We start from the raw sequence: 25,556 nt of genomic DNA, 5'->3' as shown, positions 1-25,556 counted from the left end.
CTGAGGCATGAATGAAGGTTTGAATTTCATTAGCAGGCGGCCAACTTGCCTGTCAATTAGCATGAATAAGATTGTATCACCTCTCACTGAGGGAACAGGCCTGAAATCAGAGCTACAAGCTGTGAGCCACACATACTGCATCCTCCAGGTCTGCCCTTATTATAATAGCAGCACATTGTAAAAAAAAAATATCCGTATTATCCTTAATTTCTTCTCATGTGATCAGCCAAAAATCAGCCTCTTGGTGGACATGAATTCATCTGAGAGTTATTTTAAATCAAAATATAATATGAAATGAAAGCAGCTGAAAACTGCAGTGTCAAGTAGTTCAAAGAAAGGACCCGGACAAGAAAGTGTGTAGATTAATGGCACGATGGCACAGGACAAGAGAGATGAAATGGAGAAGAGAGGGATGAGAAGATGAGGACAGGCGCGATGGTTTGTCTCCCGTGGCAACCCTCTGTTGCTATTGAACACACACGCACATGCACGCACACACAGCCATGAATATTCATAGAAGTAAAAGGGAGAGAGGTTCATGCTATATTCATGCCATTTTCAATAAAGCATATTTCAATTAGAGGGCGGGAGATTCATTTTATATCAATTAATATGGTCTCAATAATACATTATTTGAATTAGAGGGGGAAAGGGGAGGAGAGGCAGGGAGACAAAGTGGAGAAAGGAGGAGAAGATTTTGCTTTAATACTTAAAGGAACAGTTTGACATTTTGGGGAATATACTTATTAGCTTTCTAGCCAAGAGTTAAATTACAAAGTTCAATGTGGTAAATATTAAGCTACAGCCAGCAGCCAGTTAGCTTAGCATAGCACGAAGTAGGTTAACAGCCAGCATGGCGCTTTTCAAATGTCACATATGTATATCATTTTTACACTTTTGCTTTGTAGGCATTAAACAAGCAATATAAAATTTAACTAATTCATGAGTTTTTGCTGCTAACATCAGCTAGCTTCATATTCATATCAGTCTATTTCTTTAAAATGATGAAGTCCTGCTCATTGTATCCTTGATGATTTCAGCTATTTGTCTCCCATAATGCTGTATAGTTCCATATATTCAGGCTGAAGCTGGTTGTTTTATGTGGTTATCTGAGGCTCTCTCAGAGTGAATGATGCTTACCTTGGACTGAAGGACATACACACCATCATAGCATCCAATAACTGTGTGTTGCAGTAGTCCTGCAGTGTGATGGACGTTTACCTTGTGCTAGAGATTATGTCACTCCCAACGAGAGGCCCCAGCCGACCTTGGCATTTTTCCTCCTTCCTGTTAGAACTCAGTCTCTGTATTCTGTGTTTTTCTCCTTTTCCTTCATTCTCCCAGCATTCTTCTGTAGCAGATACTATCACAAAGCAGGCTTTCTTTCAGGGCTTTTCTATCTGTGTTTTAACTTGATTTGTTAAATGAGGACAGTAATTGTCTTTGTAATCAACAATATCAACTGTTATGTGCACATGAGCTGCGTTATCTTACCAGCTGAAAATTGAGCACTGAGCGAGGGCTGGGTTATTTGTTATAATATAAACTCATATGAAATAATAAAGGATGCGAGAGTCAGTGGGTTTTGCAAATAACAACATTCGACTGGAAAACCACGTTAGCACAAAAAGAATCAATAATGAATACGAGTTCAAATCATTATATAACCATGTAGGCTCTGCCGTCACATGACAAGACAAAAATAATTCTCTTCCTTCTCAGTAAAATGACATTTGTGCCATTAAGAGACAAAGTAGAGACAGTGTTCTTTGTCTCACAGTAACACCTGGAGCTTTTTTATCTCTCTGTTATTAGATGAAATGCAGAAGCCATATTAAGCATGTCTGACTTTCTGGTTTTCTTGCAAAACAGCATAAAGTGAGTCTATCGTTCATTTGTACTGTTTGACTGTTGGATGTAGTTGTCCCCTGCTTCACTGCAGTTTCCTCAAATGTCGTTCCTCTCAGATACTGTGCACTGGGGGCTTTAAGTTTTCACATCACACTTGATTTGTGATTTTGGATTATATAAATTTAGTGATGTCACAAAGTGCAGCTCAAACACATCTTAATTTTAGGTGAGTGCAGAGAAACTTTTCCTTTTCACCGGATACATACAAATTAGTATCACTTTAAAATGTCTTCCTGCAAGTAAATCTCTTTTTCAACTCTAGATTTAAGACAAATATTCATTCAGTGAAGTGCAAATACAATTCATATTCCTCAAATATTGTACAATATGCAAACAGGAACAAGAAATGAATAGGGGCCAAGTAGCTCGTTTTTCCCCTGGGGCGTGTAGCAGGTTAATGCAGCCATGTGTGTTGCAGTGTAGAGCTCTTTGCAGCTATAGCCTACTGTATTGATTAAACTGATGAAGCCACTTTGCCAGCTAGCTATGTCGTGTATCCCAAATGGCCAGTATGTGAAAGATGACGAGCCAAAGATTTCCAAATTCCTATATAAATCATATGATTTTGAAGGTAAAAATATAAAAAAAACTCTTATATTAAATTATCACGTGTTTTTTTCCCTGCTGTTTCGACTGCTGTTGTTGGATTTTCCTTGAAGTCTATAGCTTTTTAATAATATTGCCACTCTCTGGGTCTCTCTCTCTCTCTCTCTCTCTCTCTCTCTCTCTCTCGGTCTCGCGGGCGGCAGAGAGGACGCGAGGGCACAGGCGCTTTTTTTTTTTCTTATTGACAAGCCGCTCCGTCGAATCAGATGAAAAGGATACACCTTTAAACAGCATGTTGGCTAATCGTCGCGCGCGGGAGGCGGTCTTTATGCAAATGTGTTGGCAAGGGAGACGCAGCGGTTCATTCATCTTCTTCCACAGAGAGAGGTGAGTTAACACGAAGGTTATTTTACATGAGGGAGGAACTGTTGTGGACCAAAATACTGCCGTGAGAATAGCCTAAAAAGCTGAGAGGCTTTTTGTTTTATAGCTGTAAGGACCTTATTATTCGTCCAAACATTACAGGGTAAGTAGAGGACATTTTTTTTTATTTGTAGGCTACATGGTCTCTTTGTACCATCATGTTAATGTGTACAAGTGTTTGTCAAAAGGTGGCAGGTATGCCGTTGCTAATCTATAATTTCTAACTAAGAGAAGCAATAAGTAATGAGGAAGGTGCTCATGGATGTTATTTTAAAGCTCTGTTCTTCAGAGTTTCTCACCAGGAGGGGGGGGACTGAACCCTTAACCCTGCCAGTGTTGGTGTGTTACAATTACTTAGCAGTAGAAGAGAGTCAAGTCAAGGTTTCAATTATACCGAGCTGTCTTACTGAGCAGCTACAAGGTACCGTGTCTTGCTCAAGGACACTTAGGGCTGTAGAGTCAATTAAAACCAGGACCATGGTCTCGTGCTTTAAAGGAAAGGAGTACTTTGTTGATTGCTTCTGCCATGCTGACACATTGTCGTGCTTGTGTTGTGCAGGTATGTCTTGCATTTGGTGAGTCATTTCTGTAGAATGCTCCATGAGTCTTGGATGGATGCATAAACTGCTTCTGCATGGATCTGAAAGTATAACCAGGGAAGTCAGTGCTAGGATGTCCTTCAAGCTGTCGAAGCAATCAGCTGATGAACAAAATAAGGCTACCTGTGAGTCGTGCCACTGAAACCGGTCTCCCACTCTCCATTCTGCATGTGTAGCCTTAATAGGCATGATGTAAGAATGTCACTTTTGTCAAACAGCTGTTTATTTGTGCATGTGTGTGCATAGAGAATGATGCAGGTGCAGGGTATGAGTTGTCTGAGTGGCTGGTAGTTGAACTAATGGAATAAGTGCGTTTAGATCAAGAGTAGGCAAGTACTTTTGTAAAAGGAGCCAGTGGGAGCAAGTCTCACTGTTTTGTCTTCAAAGACATAGACAGCAGGCTGAACAAGTGATTTAGTTTTATCATAATCAACTCATCTTTCACCAGGTTCCACACAATCAATAGGACCAGTTTCCAGTGTGTGCGCAGGACTGCACAATGTGACCAAAATCTAATATCACAATATTACTCATTTCATATCCAGATGTCACAATATGGCACTTTTTCTGAAAATTCAGTGATTAAATAGTTTATATAAGATCAATACATGGAAAGGTCTGTTTCCTACTGCATTTTGAATGATATATCCAACAAATCATAATTTGCACAGTACATTTTTCTGGTCCATGTCAGACACAAAAAATTCCTATGCTGAGAAGATAAATATCGTCATATCGCACAGCGCTGTGCGTGAACATGTTCACATTACTGGTGGCCCTCATGTGGCTGTGCATCACAGGGTCACATCACATGAGTTGGTCCATCATAACCACTGACCGTGTGTGTCTGCATATTTGTATGCACTGCTGGGTCGATACCTGATGCAGTTTTCATTGACTGGGTTCATGTGCAATACAAAGAAATGTCTCATTAAAGTTGACAGACAAACAAATTTGTAAACAAATTCACAGATAACTGGGATGAGCACATTCATGGCGGACAGCTCAGTTTTGATGCCAGCAACAGGAGCAGACCTTTGGTGCATGATGGCGCTCAGTGCTCATTTGCTGTTTTATCACATCTGTATTATTTAACATAGACTTGGTTTCAAATACAACAGCCTATCAACCCAGAAGAGATAAAGTCTTGAGGCAGTATGATTGTTTGTAGTCTTTTAATTGAATCAAACATACAGTTGGTTCTGTTGCTGTCTTGTGCACTGCAACCCACTTTTACACTCTTAGCACACAGTGAATAGTTCTCAAGAGTCAGCCTGTCTCAAGTGGTGCTTAGCATCCCATGAGGGAGATATTACAGTGCCACAGCTACCATCTTATTCAGTACCACCTTTTCCAAAATAAAACCAGCTCAATAACTGTTTCTTGCATAGAAATTGCAGGAATTTTCACATACTGTGAAGAGCTGAAGTTGACTTTTACATCAGATATAAAATATATATTCAGTGTGTTTCCCATCGGCCAAAAGCAAAGTCATTGTAGCTGTTTAGAATTACTAGAAGACCTGTCAGTCACTTTTGGAGTGACATCAGTTTCTAATTCTGTTTCAGATTTTGCCGGGGGTGGGTGGCTACCCTTTATTTAAATTTTGCACAGACTGGATACTGATGCGGGTGGCACGGTGGTGCAGTGGTTAGCACTGTTGCCTCATAGCAAGAGGGTTCCAGGTTCGAATCCCCTTCTATCTGGAGTTTGCATGTTCGCATGCCTGCGTGGGTTTTCTCCGGGTACTCCAGCTTCCTCCCACAATACCAAAAACATGGCTAATTAATTGGCTACTCTGAATTGCCCCTAGGTGAGAGTGTATGGTTGTTTGTCTTTGTGTGTTGGCCCTGCGATTGACTGGCGACCAGTCCAGGGTGTACCCTGCCTCTGGCCTGTAGTCAGCTGGGATAGGCTCCAGCCCTCCCGCGACCCTGACGGATAAGCGGCATAGAAAATGGATGGATGGATGGATACTGATGCTTGATTGTTAGCTAAGGAGCTAAGTACACTCTGTTGAGCGATAATCCTAATAGCCTATCAACACTGAATAATCTGACTCTGTAAATAAATAGTAACTTAAGTTGTCAAATTAATATAGTGGACTAAAAAGTACAATATGTTGATCCGAAAGTGGGGTGAAATTAAAAGTAGTAGATTAAAATTAGTACAAGTGCACAAGTTCAGTTCTTGATTAATTTATACTTTCCATAATTGGTTATTCTATTGATGGCTAAATTAAGATTTAAGTTTTTACTGCAAATGCATATTTGTTCCAAATATCAGTTCTTGGTCTTCTTATTTACTAATAATCAGTATTAACCCTGAAAACAACATACCAGTTGATTTCCTATTATAATGTTTAGCTTTAGAGATTCTCCAGCAATCCATATGGACCATTATGGTCTCTATGTTGTTTTCCCATCAGATGAGAAACAGACTGTCTTTGCAGTGATGTTAGATGTAGTCACAGCTCCCTCTTATTTACAACAACAGGTGGAAGAACCTGCACTTACACATAATAGGTGACTGACAGAACACTAGATGGGAAAACACGTGATTACAGCTACTCCCTTCACTCTGGAAACACCTATTGATCTATATTCTGTTGAGTACAATAACATCAACTTGGAGCAACATGTTAAGCTACAATGTCCTGCCTATGTTGCAGCATGTGTTGTTTCTTTTCCCAGCGTCTTCTTTTTTCCCTTTTTCTGTAAGCCGCAGCAGATGAATGATGCTGTGACACTCACCATCACCCCTCACATTTTGTATCTCTTTCTTTGCTTCCCTTTGTATCACTGCCATTTTGTCATCAGCCTGTGGCCAGGTGTACTATGCATCTGTCTCATGCATCACTGGCTCATTGTGTGTGTGTGTGTGTATTTGTGTGTGTAGGGGGTGACTCACATGAGCTGTTTCATGTGTACGTCTCTTGACTGATTGATTCATCCATTCCTGTTACATGCTTTATTACTCCCTTATTACCCAGGGAGAACGCTGGACTACAAAGATGTGTGTGTGTGTGTACGTATCATGCTTGCACACACACACAGACCCAGCTCCTTTGAGCCCATGGACTGACTTTTGGTTCAGCAAAGTAATGTTGATTAGAGAAACTGATCTCAAAACCAAAACATATTAATTTGGATTTTATTGGGTGCCATTGTCGTTAGGTTTAAGACACATTTAAAATAACGATTCTGTAGAGAAGCATATCAAGAAACAGAACATATGCAGAACATAACATTTTTGTCATTTATTTTGAGAAATGCAAACACTCAGTAGTAGCTTAGTGGCTACCCAAATACTTGGATTTTAGCAATAACAAAAAATAAATACCACAGATGTAAGTAATGCTTCATCCTAAGACTCTGACCTGTTGCAAATCCTGAACAACCTCATCAGGAGCTGACTTTAAAGGCTCCCATACACACTTGAAATGTAGCTACTGCCATCTTTTCTCAAGTTGCACCAGGCTGAAGTCTCATTTTATTTATCATTTTGATGTTAAACTAGAATTAAAGTGTCGACGCAATAAAATTGGTGGCCTCTTCTGGTGTTAGAGCTGATATCAAACCGGTTTGAAATTTTTCCATTTTCGCTTTATCTAACTGGGAAGCTCTAATGCTCCCATATCGTTGGTCTAAGTGTAATGGGAGGACCCTCCCACTCTTGGCTCTCATTAATGTTTGCCATACAGACAGCAGCAACACCATTTGAGCTTGACAAATGAGGCTAACGAGGCTAAGCTGACTAGCAATCGATAAGTGATAACTTGCATACCGAACTGAACGTGCTGTGCTCCAGTTTCCTCGCTCCGACAGACAGGTGAACTGGTGACTAAAATTGCCTACAGGTATGAATATGTGAACGTGTTGCTCTGTCTAAACTGTATGTGTCAACCTTGTGATAGACTGACAACCTGTGATGGATGGAACAAGGATTGTTATATTTACCTTGGAAGAACATGTGTGATATTTCATTCAATAATTATTGATCACATTTTTTTGAATGCCACAACTGAGGAGAAATAAAAGGTGAGAGCAGGAACCTGCAGACAAGATATATATATATATAAATAAATACATATGGTTATTGCCGCTTAGACCTGTTGCTCAGGCTCATCAGTAGGCAACATGGGGGCCAATTATGGTTGTCTTATGTACTTTGTGTTCTCCTTTGGATTTTTTTCTTTTTTCTCAAGGTGCCTCCAGCTATTTCCCCGTTGAAATTTGACACAAACATTTAGTATGACCTAAGCGTCCTTACATCGAAAGTTAACAAATGATGGGTGAGGATGCATGAGATGAGCCTTTTTCTTTAAGTTAGGAGAGGTAGTCAGCTGCAGTATTTACAGCAACCACAGTAGTGTGGAAGTGGCTTGGTTACATAAGAACAAATGTACCTGTGGTAATTATGTGACTGTAGTAACAAAACGGGCAATACGGCAAACTTTTTCATTTTCAATTCAGTTCAATTTATTTATCTAGTATCACATCACAACAAAAGTTATCTTATGACATTTGCCAAATGGGGCAGCTTTAGACCATAATCTTCATTATACTCTTTAATATACAGAGACCCAACATTACCCATTCTTTTCCTTGTGCGGCTTGTTCGAGAGACGAACCCAATGCTGGCCCAAACCTTCGTGCTTTGGCCCAAACTTTCGTACTTTTCTAGTCTCATCACGTTCCATTTTAAACCTTGATCACTTTTATCTTCAGTTGAATGAAGTGAAATGCCTCACATAGATGTTGTTTTGTTCGTGTTGAAAAGACTTGCTGCTGCTGACTTGCACGGTCTTTAGCCATCCACCGGGAATTCCATGATGACTTGTGCTGAGTCTGTCGACCAATCAAAAGCTGTGTTTCAGAATGTGTGTCAGCTCTCTAACGCATACGCACATGTTTGTATTGTCCGAGCTGCTAATTCCCAACCTCATCAAACTCTTGTCCACCGTTTCAGTTGAGAGTCCCCTACCTGCAGAAAATTGTATAATGTTTGTTGAAACCTCCCATAAGCACGTGTGTTTTTACAGAGTGATATACTGTTTATTTGTCGTGTATTACAGAGAGGGCTAAGAAGATATGGTTGAGTTTGGCAATGTCTGAAATGCACATCATTAATTTCACCTGAAATTATACACACAGCAGCACTGAACAGGTTTTAAGATGCTGACCTGCCACCTACTACCAGTCTTTGTTTCATCACAGTGATGACAGGATAGCTTTCAGTAGAGGAACAGGCTGTGTTGCAAGTGTTGCAGGCATTGGCCCCGTGTGCTGTTTCTTTTACTTTACTTTTTTGCTTTACTACTTACTTTGCTTTCAGCACACTACACAATGAATACAATTCTACTGGGTGCATGTGTGCGTGTGTGTGAGTGTGTGTGCTTATGGGACATGGGTATATTTGTTCCACAGACTGTTTTTGTGTGGAGACACCTGAGCCTTACAACCAAACAACTCTCCACCAGAGCTTATGTAATATACAAAAGTGCGTTTTTGTGTGTTTGTACATAAGAGTGTGTGTGTATGTGTGTGTGTGTGTGAGAGAGAGAGAGAGCATCCTGGCAACTTCCCGCTTCTTGCCTGGAGTTAAAGGTGTCGCTGGAATATTATTAGCCACATTTTACAAGGCTGTGCAGGTTTAATATGGCACAGGCATAAACAATAGTCGCCAATCAGAGCAGCACTCGGACATGAGTCACCCACATTTCAGTAAATGTTTAATAATTGTGCCAATAAATACTGAGGTGAATAAATCAAGTTTTGGAAGAATGTAAGGTAAAGGTTAGTTGAGAGACTGACTCATAAGGGCACAGGCACACGGTTATTTTGTCCCCCGTGTTTCTCCCCAGGCTGTGCAGAGGAGAGCTGCGTTTCTATAGCGATGCATCCTTCCTGCTCCAGTCACCAGAGACAATATATGTAGATTAGGATAATATGGAGATTTTGCTGATAGGAAGCAATGCCTCAGCACCAACATTTCCTTTCATCACGCTGTAATTACTTACATAACCATCCATTTAATTGTATTTTACGGCGCTGTTAATGCCAACACAATTCTGACTGACACTTCAGAGCTGATGCTGCTGATGTTTTTTTCAAAAATTCAAACCATGATAACATGATAATTTTTTCAGAACTACTGGTATAACTATTACTGGTAATTCTATGGCCACAAGGCTGTTATTTAGGGTTTGGCAATATGGTTGAATAGTACTAATATCAGAATATTATCAAGTATTACACTTCATTCAGTTGGCAAATATGAATGGGTGATATGGATTAAAAACTTCTTTTAAAGTATATTTAGTTTTATATTGTGGTATTCATATAACCTGTGATATAGCTTTTGGTTAATCCAGTGAATCAAATACGTGGTACTGGCTGTGAAGCGGCACTGCTCGTCGATTTTCAACTTTGCCTGCCAATGCTTATGACAACTAGACGAAGCTGTTTTGATGTGAGGCCAAGTCAAGTCTCAAGTCGTTTTCTACAAGTCTCAAGTGAAGTGTGAAGTCTGTGAGGGCAAGCCTAAGTCAAGCAAACGGCAAGTGTCAAAGTGTTTGTACTTAAGTGAGACCAAGTCCTCTGACTCAGCCTGTGTGACACTGTCTCGTTTCTTTCTTCCGATTGCTCTTGGATTTTGCTGCAGAAGATCAACCTTGACATTTAAACATTTGACTTTCAAGTTTTGTGATTTACATCTTGCTCCAAGTCTCGAGTCTGCAGCTCTGAAAACATAGATTAAAGACACAATATGTTTTCTGCTTTTATAAATGAAAATGACTTCAAACATACTGCTAAAATCAAAGCAAATCACATTTTGTGCATTATTGAAGCGTTTGTAAAATAAGATTTTGTCATTTTCGTTATACAAAACTTTTTATTTAAAATTTATATTGCAATCTGTAATGCAGACAGCAGAATTTAAATATGGATGCATCTTTCAAACAACCAGTGTTAGTCTACTGTTCAATGCAACAATAAAAATCGGATCAAACATATGGGATGTGGAAGACTGACTGGCCAATATTTAGATTTTCAGTGAAACCCCCACATCAAGCCCTTATATCAGTCAGCCAATTGGCCAGGTCCAGTTGGCAACAGGACTGTTTTGACTGGCCAAAAGCATCACCCGCTCCCGGACGGCTGTTTGGCAGTGAGCTGGGATACTGTTGTCAAGACAACATATTGTTCTATTTCACGTTTGATGGTTTGGTGAGCTGCCATGAAAATCATTCAGGGTTTGGTTTGTCATTCACTTATCAGTTCACTGACAATCTACCTCTGATCAGATTTTTATATTTTATTATTTCTTCCTGTCACACACATACTCTCACACGTACTTCGCAGTGTAGCTCATGGTGAGGGCTGGTATTGGACTGGTGTCCTATTGATTGCTGCCTAATGCTGCTACAGTCCATTGTACTTTTTCCACTCTCACAAAGGTTATTGCCATTACAAATACACACAGACACACACGCACATACACACACACACACACAGGAAATGACTGCTGTATGGGAGGCCTAGTTTCTCATTTTTTGCTCTGTTTCCAACTCAATTATAGCTTTTGCCAGCTAATCATTTTCAGTCACAGGGACACCAACACATTTTCCCCTCCAGGCTAAGTTCAGTTAAAGCCAGAGTGCCTGAGCCCCATTGTAATGACAGTGGAGGCCCACTGTTTTTCAGCCTTGTTTTGTTCTATGCATAGCCTCTTGCTGTGTGTCTGCAGAAAGGAAAATATTTTTCACATAATAATAATGTGATTTGAGTTTAGATCACACCCTGGATGGCCCTTGACCTAATAATGCTTTACAGTTTTTATCAGATTAGTCAAATCAGCTTAATTTTTATTTTCATTGGAATCTACTGTTATACCACCATTAATTAAATATGGAAAATGGTAATTAAACTAAAAAAATTAGCCCGCGGAACATGAGACTTTCACTAAAAGATTTTTGAAAACAAAGAAAAATATGGACGAAGTAAGGAAAAATGCAATATGTTTGGTTACAAAGATTAAAAAAATATTTTCTCAATATGTGTGAAAATGTGCTTAAATTTAACAAATGCTAGTGCCATTGTCTTGAAAACAGACTTCATATTTAGGAAGCATATCTTAAAACCAGTAGAGATACACTAAAAACAAGTACATTTGTCTATCCATCTATCTGTTCATCATGTATAAATCCACTTATGCTTTGGAGAATTGTGGGTGGCTGGAGCTTATCCCAGTTCAAATTGGGTGAGACGCAGCACATACCTTAGACAGGTCTCCAATCAAATTCCATACAGAATAACCCTAGCTGGCTGGTGGGTTCAAACCACAACCTCCTTACTATGAGGTGACAGTTCTGAGTTATGTCAGAATTTTGTGATCTAGCATCCAATAGTATTGCTATCATCTTGAAATAAGACTATATGGAATACGCTTATTTTAAGCACAATTATGCTTAAAAGAAGCAATCCTGACCAAGATGAGTGTACTTCCACTAGTTTTTGCAGCATGTTTCTACACTAGCCCTCCTTGCAGTGCGGACATTGGAGAGTTGGTAGTTGTAGCCCTCAGATGCCACTCTTGGGAATGCCTCTGCTTTTGATGTTTTACACTCATGTCATACGTTAGCCCGATAACAAATGCCTTGAGTTTGAGAAAGCTGCCATCAAAATGTAAGCTTTATTACTACACTCTGTGGCACGCAAACATATTTAACTAGCTTATCCAATCAGCTCTATTGCTGTCAGGCTGTGCTGGCAAATTCACACACATACACACAGTGACACACACACAGTCACAGAGCCTCCCACGCATTTGCAACTCAGATTATACCCTGTGTTTACTATCAGTCTGACAGCTGGAATGAACATGCGTAAAGGCCCCTTCAGACTCGATGAGATACATGTCTTTCTCTTTTGAACGCCTGTTGGGACAATTTTCTACAAGCTGGGCTTATCTGCCTGCAGCCTCTCGTCTTTCTCCATCATTCCATCTTCATTGTCGTTCCACTCCCGTCTCTCTTCCTGTCTGTCTATTTGTCTGCTCCCGTAGAGGTGTGAGTCTAGACTGAGTCATCCTCCCTCCCTTATTTTTATTTTTGTTTTGTTTTTTTTTGTTTTTTACACACAACCTCTTCATGTTCTCTTGATGTGTCCTCTCTGCTCTTTCATCATTGTGTTTTTTATGTCAGTGTATAAGTTAGAATCAGAAGCAGAATCAGATTTGTCTTTATTGCCATGTAAGTGAAAAGGTTTCACATTACTAGGAATTGTCTTGGTGATTGGTGCATACATAGAACGTAAGAATGAGTAACATATAATAATAGAATAGAATAGAATAGAATAAGGTAGAACAAAATAAAATAAGATAAGTAAAATAAATATGGTTCTGGAGGTAGTACAAAAGTGAGGTAGTACAGAGTGGAAGTAGTGCAAGTAGGTGAGGTAAACAGTGCAAATGGTCAGCAGGTGGATCATGACATGAGTATAGATCAGTGTCTGTACTGAAGTAGCTAAAGTGCAGATATTTTAATCAGCTGGTGTTCAACAGACCAACAGCAGAGGGGAAGAAGCTGTTCTTGTGGCGTGAGGCTTTGGTCCGAGTGGACCGTAACCTCCTGACTAAAAGGAGTTTCTCAAAGAGTCCATGTCCAGGTTGAGAAGGGTCAGCTGTGATCCGACCTGGAGAGATGGAAGGCTGCAGCCAATCACCTTCTCAGCAGAGTGCACAGCACGCTGCAGTCTGTGCTTGTCCCTGGCAATGGCCCCAGCGCACCACACAGTGATGGAAGAGGTGAGGATGGACTCAATGATGGCCGTGTAGAACTGAACCATCATCTTGAATTTCCTCAGCTGCCGCAGGAAGAACATCCTCTGCTGGGCCCTTTTGATGAGATCCCGGGTTATGGTGGTATCCAGGAAGTGAAGGAAGGAGTCCACCATGGAGATGGGGGTGTCTGCCAGGGTGAGGGGGAGCGATGGAGCTGGCACTTTCCGAAAGTCTATGATCATCTCCACAGTCTTCTGGGCGTTCAGCTCCAGGATGTGTCAATATGTGTAAGAATTCCAGAGAAGCCACCTGCGTGTGATGGAACTAATGCGTCCTTGTTGAGGCAGGCACGTGTGTGTTTGGGCCTCCGCTACACATTGACGTGAACGGACTGTCAAAGGCGACACTGAACTGAAACTGAAAATAGGCAACTTTTTACTAAACTTGGTGACAGCTGAAATATACAAGAAGTCAGTGTTTTTATTCTACATTTCATTATTTTCTCTTTGGAAATTCAGAAAGAACATGTATCTATCTCCAGACACTAAACAGACCTATTGCCTATCAAACATTTTGACTGGGAGTGCCTGTCTGTGCTAGTTTCTTTGCCTGATTAGCCCTATTGCTGCTCATGCTGTTTATTTGGTGTTACCCTGACCAATCAGTAGTAAGTTACATAACACTGTGTGGTTATAAGGGACAGTTAACTGAAGAAATATGTTAGTTGAAAGTGCCATATTGATTTTTATTGATGTATTGTCATCATTGTTACGAAGTGGAACAAGTCAATATTCTTGCCATCAGACACAAACTAACATAAGCACTTGTTTGGAGTGATGTTTGTGTCTGTCTAATAAATGTGAGCCTTGTACTCATTCTCCTTTCGGCTCAGTTTTGATCTCCACCAACTCTAATGTCTGCCTCTTCAGCCACTAAATGCTCTACTGTGTTCACCAACTAGTCACTTACTTTGTCTGTTTGGTGATTGATGCTGCACAGGTAAAGCACAGTGGGTTTGTCAGAGCTTATTTGCTTAGGGACTAGCCAAGCACTCTAGCTTTAACAGAAGCTCATTGCTCAGTAAATGAGAGAACTAATTTTCTGTAGGTTCGTCATATCAAATGACCCCCGCTCCACAATGTACACAGTCATCTGACTTGTTGTGTGTGTGTGTATGTATAATATTACTGACCTTACTGATTACTGCAGCTTTAAAGGGACAGTTCACGCCCAAATCAAAAAACATTTTTTTACTCTTACCCGTATTGCTATGTATCCATCAAGTGTGCGTTGCAGAGTTTTAGAGATATCACCTGTAGAGATGTCTGCCCTCTCTTGAGTATAATAGAACTATTTGGTACTTCTCTTGTGGTGCACAAGTTAGTTGCTTGTGGTTGCTTAGTTAGCAAGCCCTTCATCCATGACAAGATACACACATATTTCCGCACTGTCATATGGAAAGTAAAGAGTTGATGTGAAAATGAAAATTGTGATGAAGAATGTGGCACCAGGTTACATAAACAGGTACATCATGAGTCCATATTTTATGCGTTCACATGTCTGCTTGTCCATTCTTTGTGTCTCAACAAGGTCATCTCTATTGCAACTCGCATTCCCTAGTTTGACATGCATACACACATACATGTGTTAATGCATGTACTCATCTCCTTCTCCGAGGCAGGCAGAACAGAAGCCAGTTAAGGTATTCTGAATGCATCTCATTGATTCCCCAGAGGTTTGCCTTATTTGCTCTGAAAGGCGGCCTAATCCAAGAAAAACCAACATCCAGCGTTATCTCCAGATAACCTCCAATACCTGAATAGTCTCCCACAACAGATTTCTATCTCAGTGAGATGAGCTGGCAGAGACCTGAGCACCTGAATGGAAGACAGCATCCTACCTGAGAACGATCAGGATGAACTTACGGGTTGCCTATTTTGCTGGTGTGAGCAGTGTTTATTTTGACTCTTTCAGATGGGATAAGTTTTCAGTGTGTTTGTTCTCCTGGCTAATCACTCCTCTTGGTGCCCTCCACAGGGAACTACATTATCTGCTACATTTGGTTCCCTAACAGAGGGACAAGATCTCATCTGCTCCAGTCAGAGGCAAAAATGTGTATGGGTTTTGCATGTATGTGTGTGTTTATATGTGTGCATGTGTCCACAGGAGGGAAGAGCCAAAATAAACTTACAGCTTGTGGCAAAAGTTAATGCACTCGTCATGTGTCTTTGTTGATGTAGTCAGTGATTTACAGAGCTACCTGAAAGGACACTGTCAATGGCTGAGAGGTTGTGAAACTTTCATTTTAAACGTTAAGAGAGTCATACACGTCTGAGAGCATGAGTGAAGATTTATTAATTGAATACTTCTAATTTGATGATGGCCTCTCAGCAGAAAAAGGTGTTGCTGCCACAACATGAACCCTCTTATCTGATCCTACGGCACATTGCTGCCCTCAACATCTGTTTGCATCCATCCTGCAGCAGTTAACCTTTTGAAACTGAATGTGTTCATGTTTCTAAGCAGTTATTTGTGTCTGTGCAAATGATTCATCACACAAATGGTTTGAGAAAATGTGAGATGCTGCACAAAACAATTGCCTTCCTAACGTAAAAACAAAAGAAAAAATACAGGCACTTCTGAAAGGGTCCATTTGTGTCACTGCACAATCTAAACACAGACTGCTTTGTGGAAATGGTTCACAAATTGCTCTTCAGTGGCTGATGCATGTTGTTGTTTATCATGTACACAAGCAAAAAGTAGAAGCTGTTTTGGACAATAACTGAAAAAGGTCAAAGGTTCATGAATTGTACTGGACTGCAATGAACAGAACACCCATCTGATCCAGCTTCTTTGATTGCTCCTGTTAAAGAACATTTTCTCCTTGAGAAGCAACTTCTCTCTTTTCTTCAAAAACTGTAAGAGGATTGTGAAGAGAGAAACATTCATTTTTGTGTTTCGACTTGATAAAATCATAGGTGACCTTTTCAAAACAAGTTAAAGCTCTAATGGCCTGTTGACCTATTGATATCCTTTATTGCTCTTCCTCTGAGCTCTTGGCTCTCCTACAGTGCCTCCCACTTGTCACAGGGATATAAAGTCCAGTTTGCAGTCACTTGGGGTTTTGTTGCCCCTTTCTACATGACTCACTCGCCATAAAGCACAGCAGGATGATATTTCAGGCTCAAAACTGTTCCCACAATCTCTCTGCAATTTAGAGGTGGATTTGTGGCCGCTTGACTCGGCTGAGTCGACTGTGTCCTGGTGTCAAAGTGCGAAAGCTGTCAGACAGGACTATGAGTCAGGGATGGCGTCATAAATGCACTGCGGTGTGGTGAGGAGCCAGTGTAATGGGCCATTTTATGGCCAGAATAGCGGTGATGGTATCACTTGATTATGGAGTCAGAATGATGTCATTATGGGAATGAAAATACCTTTTGCAGCATGGACATTTTGTGTGTAATGTATGTGCACTGCTAAAATTGTCTATTTCAACAAATATTTTAAAGAGATAATTCCACTTTTCCAATGCAGTTTCACTAACCACTACCATAACCATCAACAATCATATTCTGAGACTGATTTAAAAAAAAGGCTGTATGTTGTGCAGCTTCTTATTTCCATTGATCGAGTACCAGAAATCCCTATACTGCTTTAAACTCTCCTGAGACAATCAGTTTTATAGCATCTGCTGATAGTAGATATATACAAATCTCAGCATTTTTCCCTTCTCTTTTCTAGTACATCAGATTAACATCAGACAGTGAGAAAATAGCTAATCATTGACATAAAATATACAGTATGTCTGTCACTTCGGGTTTTTGGGTTTTAAAATTATACTACATCATCTGCATCATTCGTGTTTGGATTTCAGGAAAAGCTAAAGTGGTCATTTAAACACCGAGCTGTCCTCCTCTGCCTCTGATTGACTTACCCCAATATTCTTGCCTTAATCCTGAACTACCATTAGTCCTCACCTAAACTTAATTAATCAAACCAGTGAAGGCAACAAGAAGCGGGTAGCCATCCTAAGTAAAGAAAATTCACTTGGGTCACTGAGTCAGATGAGAAACCTTTAATTTACTGGGTTTAAAGTAGAAAACTTAGACAGTAAAAACTGACAAAATCAAGAACATTGCTCCAACTACATCACTCTTATCTGCCTTTGACTTCCAAAAAATCATTACTCTTACTTGCTAAATATTTTAAGTATATATGTGTGTGGGAATGTGTTATACTGTAAATTTTGGTACACAAAACCACAGTGATGACAGTGCTGCTGTCCTCAGTGTGTGGCTTTGAGCAGGTAATTCCTTGTTTGCGTCTGTCCTCAGAGACATGAGCTGTTGCAACAACTCAGGGGAATTACTGCTATTGTTGTTTGTCTACCACCTTACCTGTGTCCTCACCCTCTCTCTCTCTCTCTCTCTTTCTCTACTCCCCCTCCAGAGAGGTGAAGCATCATGGGGAAGCACAACAGCAAGCTGGCTCCAGAGGTCCTGGATGACCTTACCAAGAACACCGAGTTCAACGAGGCAGAGCTCAAACAGTGGTACAAAGGCTTCCTCAAAGACTGTCCCTCTGGCATCCTCAACCTGGAGGAGTTTCAGCAGCTCTATGTTAAGGTGAGGGTGAGGTGGAGGGCAGGAGAGAGGCAGGGAAAAACAACATGAAGCAGAGGCGGTAACATTGAGACAGTTGATTATGCAGTAATAAGTAGGGTTGGGGTCTTTTCATTGCTTTACCTGCGTTGCCTACGGTGAGTTTTGGGCTCACTGTTTTTCCATAATTATGTAAAATGAAAAAAAGTTATCTTTCTAATGACTCAGAGCATTGTTGTTGTTGTTTTTACATAGAAAGCTTACGTTGCCATGGTTGACTAATCGTCCTGTGTTTGGTGCATAGAGGGGGGGCGGGGCCTAATAGTGCCACCACCTCTGTAGCTGTCTGAAACGCCGTCAGAACATTCTGGAGCCTTTGAGATGGCATAGTGCCAGAAAGAGGGGCTGACTAAATTTTCATGGATGCACAGGGGTTAAAGATACTTTTAAATGTTTCGCATAAGACCTCATGCTTTACCATCAGGTTTAAAGTGCACAGAAAACAACTGTGGCTTGATATTGCTATGTGACTGAGTGAGAAACAAACCGTTACCATTTTCAGAGTTGTATCGTGACATTATAAAATAAGATATGATGAGACTCTATTGAACCCCGAGAGGGAAATTTGGTCGTTACAGCAGCCAGCAGGACAAGACAATGCAAAAAGTGAAGGAGCTACTTAGGGTCCCCACTGTGTCATACAGAGGATGGGAGGGGTTGTTCAGGATGCCTGACAGCTTGACCAGCATCCTCCAGCAGTAAACTTATCTTATCCCAGTTGGGAAATGAATTGATGGATTTCCATTTTGACAGTTTTGGTATTTTGGTTTCAAAATGATTGTTAAAAACGAAGGGAAGAAGATAGAGAATTTAGGGCTAAACTAAAAGAAGAGAGGCAAAAAACCCGGTATTTTTATTTGTATTTGTACTGGAATAAAATCAGAAATATGCGTAACAATCCTGTTTTTCTTTTTGTATTAAAAAGGACAAGTAATGTTTTATTAAACTACTTCAGCAAACCAGTTCAAAACAAAATAGTTGTGTCACAGTGTACTACATTTTCCCTATATTTTAATCATGCTGCTCTCTCTCGCCTTCACTCTCCTGCTGTCTTCGTGTCTTGTCAGCATAAGCGGGCAGAGCACAAATACCCGCTGTGAAAACACCAGATATTTGACATGTTTTTTCTTCCTGAAAACAAATATTTTTTAAAATACCTGTAAAACCCATTATGTGTCCTTTGCCGATTCTGTTCCACCCATATAGATTTTCCATTGCCCATCATACAACTCAGTAGAGTTGTCATTTCTGTCACCTTGTCACTTTTTTCACTTTCCAGTTTTTCCCATATGGCGATGCCTCCAAGTTTGCTCAGCATGCCTTTCGGACATTTGACAAGAATGGTGATGGGACCATCGACTTCAGGGAGTTTATCTGTGCCCTGTCCATCACCTCCAGGGGCAGCTTTGAGCAGAAACTCAACTGGGCCTTCAATATGTATGATCTGGATGGGGATGGAAAGATCACACGCATGGAGATGCTGGAGATCATTGAGGTATGTTTTTGTGAGGAGGTGGTAGGCATGAGATTATTATATTAGACTGTGGCATTTTACTGGTTCATATTCCTATAAAAGAAAGAAAAAGTCGATGTTTTTTTTCCTTTTCCGTCTGCAGGCCATCTACAGGATGGTGGGCACTGTGATCATGATGCGTATGAACGAGGACGGGCTGACTCCGCAGCAGCGCGTCGACAAGATCTTCTCCAAGATGGACAAGGACCACAATGATGAGATCACCCTGGAAGAGTTCAAAGAGGCTGCCAAGTCCGACCCTTCCATCGTCCTACTGCTGCAGTGTGACATGCAGAAATAGAGAGAGAGAGGGATGGGTGGAGAAACAGAGGGAGGGAGGGGAGGGGAGGGATGGGTTAAGAGTTGAACTGAAACAGAAAGAAGAAGGATGGGAGAACAGATGGGCTGGGGAAGAAAGGGAGGGATGCTGTTTGAGAAGGAGGAGAAGGAGGTAGGGAGGCTTTTCTTCATTTTTCGAGACAGTGATGACTGGAAATGAGCTATGTTTGGAACACAGTGGACCCTCTGATTGATGCCATTCTTTTCTTCCAGACTGTCCCGCTGTGCAGTACAGTCCTGCTTCAGTCTAGCTGAGTTTCTTTACAAATCCAGTTTGATGATAAAATTCCTGCAGTTCCTTTGGCACAGACCTAAGAAATATTTTGGCGATTTACAAAGGAGATACACAGGAGTGTCACTCACACTTTACTGACACTGTCAGGCTCTGTGGCTGCACGTGAGATTACAAGACTGCAGGGTGGCTTCAGTGCCAAGGTCTGCTTTCTATGCTTGCATATTTTTTACAGTGAATAATTTGCTATCTGATCTTAATCTTAAAAGATGTAATTGCAGAGAAGATGGTGTAGATGCTGTCAGTTAACACTGACTTCAGTGGTCATGAGGAAAAAATATAATATTGGATTTTCACAACATAGCATTAGCAGATGTGTGCACCAGCTTCATTTTTGCCCCAAATCTCATTTGAAGCCATCTTTTTAAATTAACAGCTCCATATTTGATGTTTGACACCACTTGGTTATGAAGCCACAGCCAAAAGACAGTTAGCTTAGCTGAGCTTAAATACTGAAAACAGGGAGACAGGTACCCTGGCTCTGTTCTAGTGATAAGAAATCCACCTGCCACCTTTAAAACTAACTAATTAACATGTAATATATTGTTTGTTTGGGCTGTACATGGGCTGTAGTGTGAAATGAAGTTGTAGTTTTACTGGGGTTTTATGTTCACTGCTGCTGACCAAGAAGCAGTCTGGTTAACCCCTCGTATAACTGCAGATGCATGGATGAGATTGTGTGTAAATTCTAGCACTCAAAATGCTAATTTTGAAACACAACTGGTGTTTTGATGCTGTGCCTTTTTCCAGGCCTGGAAAAGAGGCCAGCATTGAAGGGCCAAAAACTCCAGTTCCTTGTAAATCCAATTTTACAGCAGAAATAAACACACTTGCATCCTGGTATAAAATGACAACTGTATGGGGAATTTTTTTTTATATATAAATCACTCTAAATTTTATTAAGGCTTATAGTTATGCATAATTAAGAGCACAAATGCTAGTTGTCTAGCTAGCTGTTAGCAACCAGGCTTCATTCGGTTTGCCTCAGCTCCACTCATGTTCCAATTCTTTGCCTATTTTTGGATTAGCCAGGAGTTAGTCAGAGTACTACCAAGACATCCTTGTTTTGTACAGTCTATATGTGCACCATGGGATGGTTTGACAAAAGGAATGGCATTAAAGCAACAAAATGCCTGTTGTTTGGTCCATGTGGTCCATCCAGAGTGACAAGAGAGAGAGACAAATGCTGTGTTGATAGAGTGAGAAGCATAGAAATGAACAATGCTATGAGTCATGTGTAAGTTGTTGTTATTTTTCAACAACCAAACCAGTTATACCGCATTTAAAGAAGGCATTTTTGATTTACATTGCAGTGTGTATGTGCTTGAAGTGCAAGGCAGGCAGATGATGATGATATCTCAGATGGCTGCAAGAAGCGTAATGATGTGCTGCTCAGTGACTTGTGGCTTAAGCTTTTCCACACATGCTAACATCTTATCAGGCTGATTAATAGTTCTTTATTTAAGGATCATGTCATGAGGTTAGAATAAAGCCTAGTCCTATATGTAGGTAAGGCATAATGTAATGTACGCTTTCCCCAGCATGGCTCTTTTTGTGATTATTTTAGGTTTATGTGAAAGTCACCTGCAGTTTCAGTTCAGCAACAGTAAATCTGACTGTTAACACGACATTTAACTTCACATTACTGATAGTATATGATTATTATTATTAGAGGAAAAATGGCATGGAGTCACTGCATCAGCTTGATGTAATTAAAGCTAACATTTGGAGAATTTTTAATGTGATTATTATCTTCAAATTCTTTTGCTGGCATATGTTTTCATTTGCAGAAAAAAGGTAATGTGGGGCAAACATATTTAAACAGTACGCATTGTGGCTTTAAAGCACCTGCAGACTTGGTAAATTAAATGATCAAAATTTTTTTTACATTGCCAGAAACCGGCCAAAATGTTTTGCCTTCGGTGTCTGAGGTGTAATCTGTGTAATTAACGATCAGCAATGTGATTTGATAAATCATTCTTCTAGCTTGTTTCATCATTAGGAATCATTAGACTAAGTTCCTCAGCTGAAATTAAGCTAATTAAGCTTATTAACATAGCTAATTACACAAGAAGTCGCTATGTCTTATTTTGATATTTACTAAATTAAAAGGTAGAATTTTTAAAATAGACTTTAAAAAAGATGCACTTCATGCTCATTATTGTAAAATGAGACCACAGAAACAGAAACTGTATGGGGTCTGTGCCGAACAAGAAAACATACAGAATAATATGAAACACAATCTAGCTTCTCTGAGACCAGCAATTTGAGCAACTGATAGAGCCACTAGAAGAGTGTGGAGTGAGGATAATCAGGACAGTAATTACAGGCCGTATGACAGAAACGGTATTTCTCTGAAAGGCCAAACCTGCCTCTGTGATTCATTGTTGTTTCACATGAAAAGCTGAAATAGCCATCTCTCCTCTTCCTCTCCCACCACACTGCTCTCCCTCCCCCCCTTTTGTCTTCTTCCTCCCTAAATGTCAGAGAGGAAGCGCTTTGATAATAGTTGGAGGGAGAGGAACTTTGCTGAACTCAGCTCAGATCTAAAATCAATTCGAAAAAGAGCAAAAGGTTGAAGAGCCTGGGTGGTGTGTGTGTGTGTGTAGGCCTGTGGGTGCTCACCTGTTTGTGAATGTGAATAATGGCAGATAACTGGACAGTTTAATGCTGTCTGTAACCTGCATGAAACCGAAAGTCAGTTATTCAGTCACAACATAAAGGCTTCTGTATTCCATTAGATTAGCTTAAAAAACAGGGCCAATCTGCGGTTGGCCATATCTTTTATTCTAAACAGATAAAATGCTGTTCTTTGTTTAACATCTAATTTTATGTCAGTTATGGAAAGCTGGATAAAGAGATTGATACCACTGTTGTATCTTTGTTAAGTATGAAGCAGCCAGAGCACGGTTAGCTCCTAGGCCAGTTACCGCTCTGAGTAACGCCACAACTCTAAAATATATTCTGACTCAGTGGGGTAGAACATTGCATTTGTGGATCATTCCAGACTTTCAGACACCTCAGCACAGCAGCAAAAACATTTGACTTCTCTCCTGTCATTCAGCCAGTGAGCACGCTCCCTCCCTAAAGCTGAAGCACCGGCCTCCTTTGTGCGATAATGTAACGATAAAACTACATGTACATTATAATACAACTGTAATCGTATGTATGAATATTAACAAATATAATATGTAAATGTAATTGTACCACTAGCTTAGACCTAATTTCATATGATGACACAGTTACTGTGCGTATGTGTGCGTGCGTGCGCGTGCGTGCGTGCGTGTGTGTGCGAGAGAAAGCGTCAGAGTGAGCCTGTGTAATAACTGTGAGCGCTTGTGACAGCTCTGTGTGTGCTGTGTGTCAGGACACTTTTGTGTTCCCGTGTTTTGGATTTGTATCATTTGTGTAACAGGAGATGCCTCAGTCTAGTTTAAGTTTGTAAAAAAAAAAAAAAATGAGCATAGGCCCTCACACGGAAGCACTGAGTATTATTACCCACACTTGCTTTTGTGGTCTGCTGATATATACGATATGTACTGTCTCCAATACGGGATGGGTCATTTCATTTGCTGTAGCCTACTGTTACAGTTCTACGAATAATACTGACATAAAGACGTTATGTTTCACCAAATGGCTTTGACCGGTAAGCAGTCAGCGGGGGGATCTTTGTGAAGTGGAGCTTGTTGTTTGCAGGAAAAGCTTGAGGTGTGAGGGTGTCAGTGATTAAAAAAAAAAAAAAAAAAAGATAAAAACCTGTCTTGTGTCACAGTGTCACCCAGTGGATGGAGGTATAATGTCACACCTCACAACAACTCAAACACTGTACAGCTCAGCTTTGTTCATTATGTAAGGAACATGCCTCCAGATCAAAACAGTGTATGTTTGTCTGTATGTGAACATCACCGTTAGCCCTCCCTGTATTGTCTTGTGTTTCTCAAAAGATGTGCAGAAATTTGAAAGTAGAGCGAAATCACTTTAAGCTAAAGTAGATAGGATTTTTGTTTTGTTGCTGATTTTTTTTTTATTTGTTTGGCATCTTTATACTAGGGGTTAATTAAGAGGCAGAAACAGAGACCAACATGACCTCCTCATCAGTGACTGATGAGGAGGTCTTATGATCTCTTATGATCTTAGGGCTCTCTTCAGGAAAGAACAGTGGGTGAAGGTATTTGTAATGAGGGGTCAGAAACATGACTGGAAATGGAAGCTAATGTTGTTCTGTATGTCTTGCATGTGTAAATTTATAATTCTATGCTCTTTCACCTTAACTTTATAGGGTGACGATTATGCCAGTGTGTATGTATTTTTGATTTTCCCACCCCAAGTGGCAAAACAAAAATAAAAGTCAAGGAAAGTAATTTGAAAGATGATATTTATAATCGTAAAAATTCCACACAGTTTTCAATGTCTTGTCATGCCACTCCACTAGCAGATTTTTTGCACCTACTTCAAGAAACACAAAGACACAAGGCTGATACTACCAGAATGAAGGTCTTAAGAATTATTTGCAGTATCCAATTCAAAATTGCTTTCACGAAAAAAATCAGCATTCACTCTAGATTTAATGTGCCAAAGATGGGATTTGTGTCACGTGAGGATACTAAAATGTGTGCTGTGGTTGTATCAGCTGGAGTTAAACATGAAGTGATGCTGTATTGATCACCTTGTGATGCTGTTCATCAGCCGTCAGCTCCGGACGGACGCGCTGAGCTGTGTGACATGAATATCAACATGAATATTCTACTTTTTTTGTGACAGGATCATTTGTGCTCAATTGTGCAATATAATTCTATTCTTCAACATTTCTCTATGATGTTCATGTAAATGTCTCCTTGTCCTGTCTGATGATTTTGCTTTTGTTTTCGATATTCTTAGGCTCCTAGAACAAAGACAATGTAATTATTTTTGTTACATAGAATAAAACATGGATGTTGAGAGTGACTGTGGCATGTTGACACATTTAAATCTCACACAAACATGACAGTGAGCCAAGGGTATGAGTCACCGTCTAGCAATGATGTCACACTGCTGCAGTGATGTCACCAGCCATGCTGTTCTCATGGTAACCATGCTGAGGCTACAAGGCAGGGAGGGCAGTATGTAAACACACACAATGCACCATCTCACTCTCCTGTATTACCCCAGATATTTATACAAAAGCACACACACTCATAGAGAGTCGTAATTCACAGTCAAATGTAATGACTGAGAAATTTAATGTTCCTTGAGGTATCTGCAAACTCGTTCACTCAGCTGGACCGCAATGGAGAAATAATTGAACACTGAATGACTCATAAGGGTTGAGCATTAACTTTATGAATGAGTATGATGTTCTTCCCGTGAGGAACGAGAACACTAACGGGGACTTCTGTGCTTAAAAATTGAGCTTTATTAAAGAACAATGCCACAAAGTCCTCACTTGAGTTAATGTGTACATGCGTGACATGAGATCAGTTTCTTTTGAGACCCCCAAAACACTGAAT

At 40.3% G+C, this 25,556-nt stretch overlaps 1 protein-coding gene across 3 annotated transcripts; it reads left to right on the top strand.

The window, feature by feature from the left end:
* The first annotated feature begins 2,730 nt into the window (after positions 1-2,730).
* LOC124074786 (hippocalcin-like protein 4) lies at positions 2,731-25,556 on the top strand. Of its 3 annotated transcripts, none has more exons than XM_046418052.1 (4): positions 2,731-2,844; positions 17,715-17,890; positions 19,206-19,421; positions 19,543-25,556. In XM_046418052.1, exons 2-4 carry the CDS (start codon positions 17,729-17,731, stop codon positions 19,738-19,740), a joined length of 576 nt encoding a protein of 191 aa, XP_046274008.1. In that variant the 5' UTR covers positions 2,731-2,844; positions 17,715-17,728; the 3' UTR covers positions 19,741-25,556. The 3 variants fall into 3 exon arrangements, with proteins under 3 accessions (XP_046274008.1, XP_046274007.1, XP_046274006.1); XM_046418051.1 differs by lacking the exon at positions 2,731-2,844 and adding an exon at positions 2,845-2,983 and having other exon boundaries at positions 19,543-25,555; XM_046418050.1 differs by lacking the exon at positions 2,731-2,844 and adding an exon at positions 3,017-3,439.

Source organism: Scatophagus argus, chromosome 17, assembly GCF_020382885.2.
Source record: "Scatophagus argus isolate fScaArg1 chromosome 17, fScaArg1.pri, whole genome shotgun sequence".
Taxonomy (NCBI): domain Eukaryota; kingdom Metazoa; phylum Chordata; class Actinopteri; family Scatophagidae; genus Scatophagus; species Scatophagus argus.
This window is presented reverse-complemented; position numbering and strand designations above follow the sequence as displayed.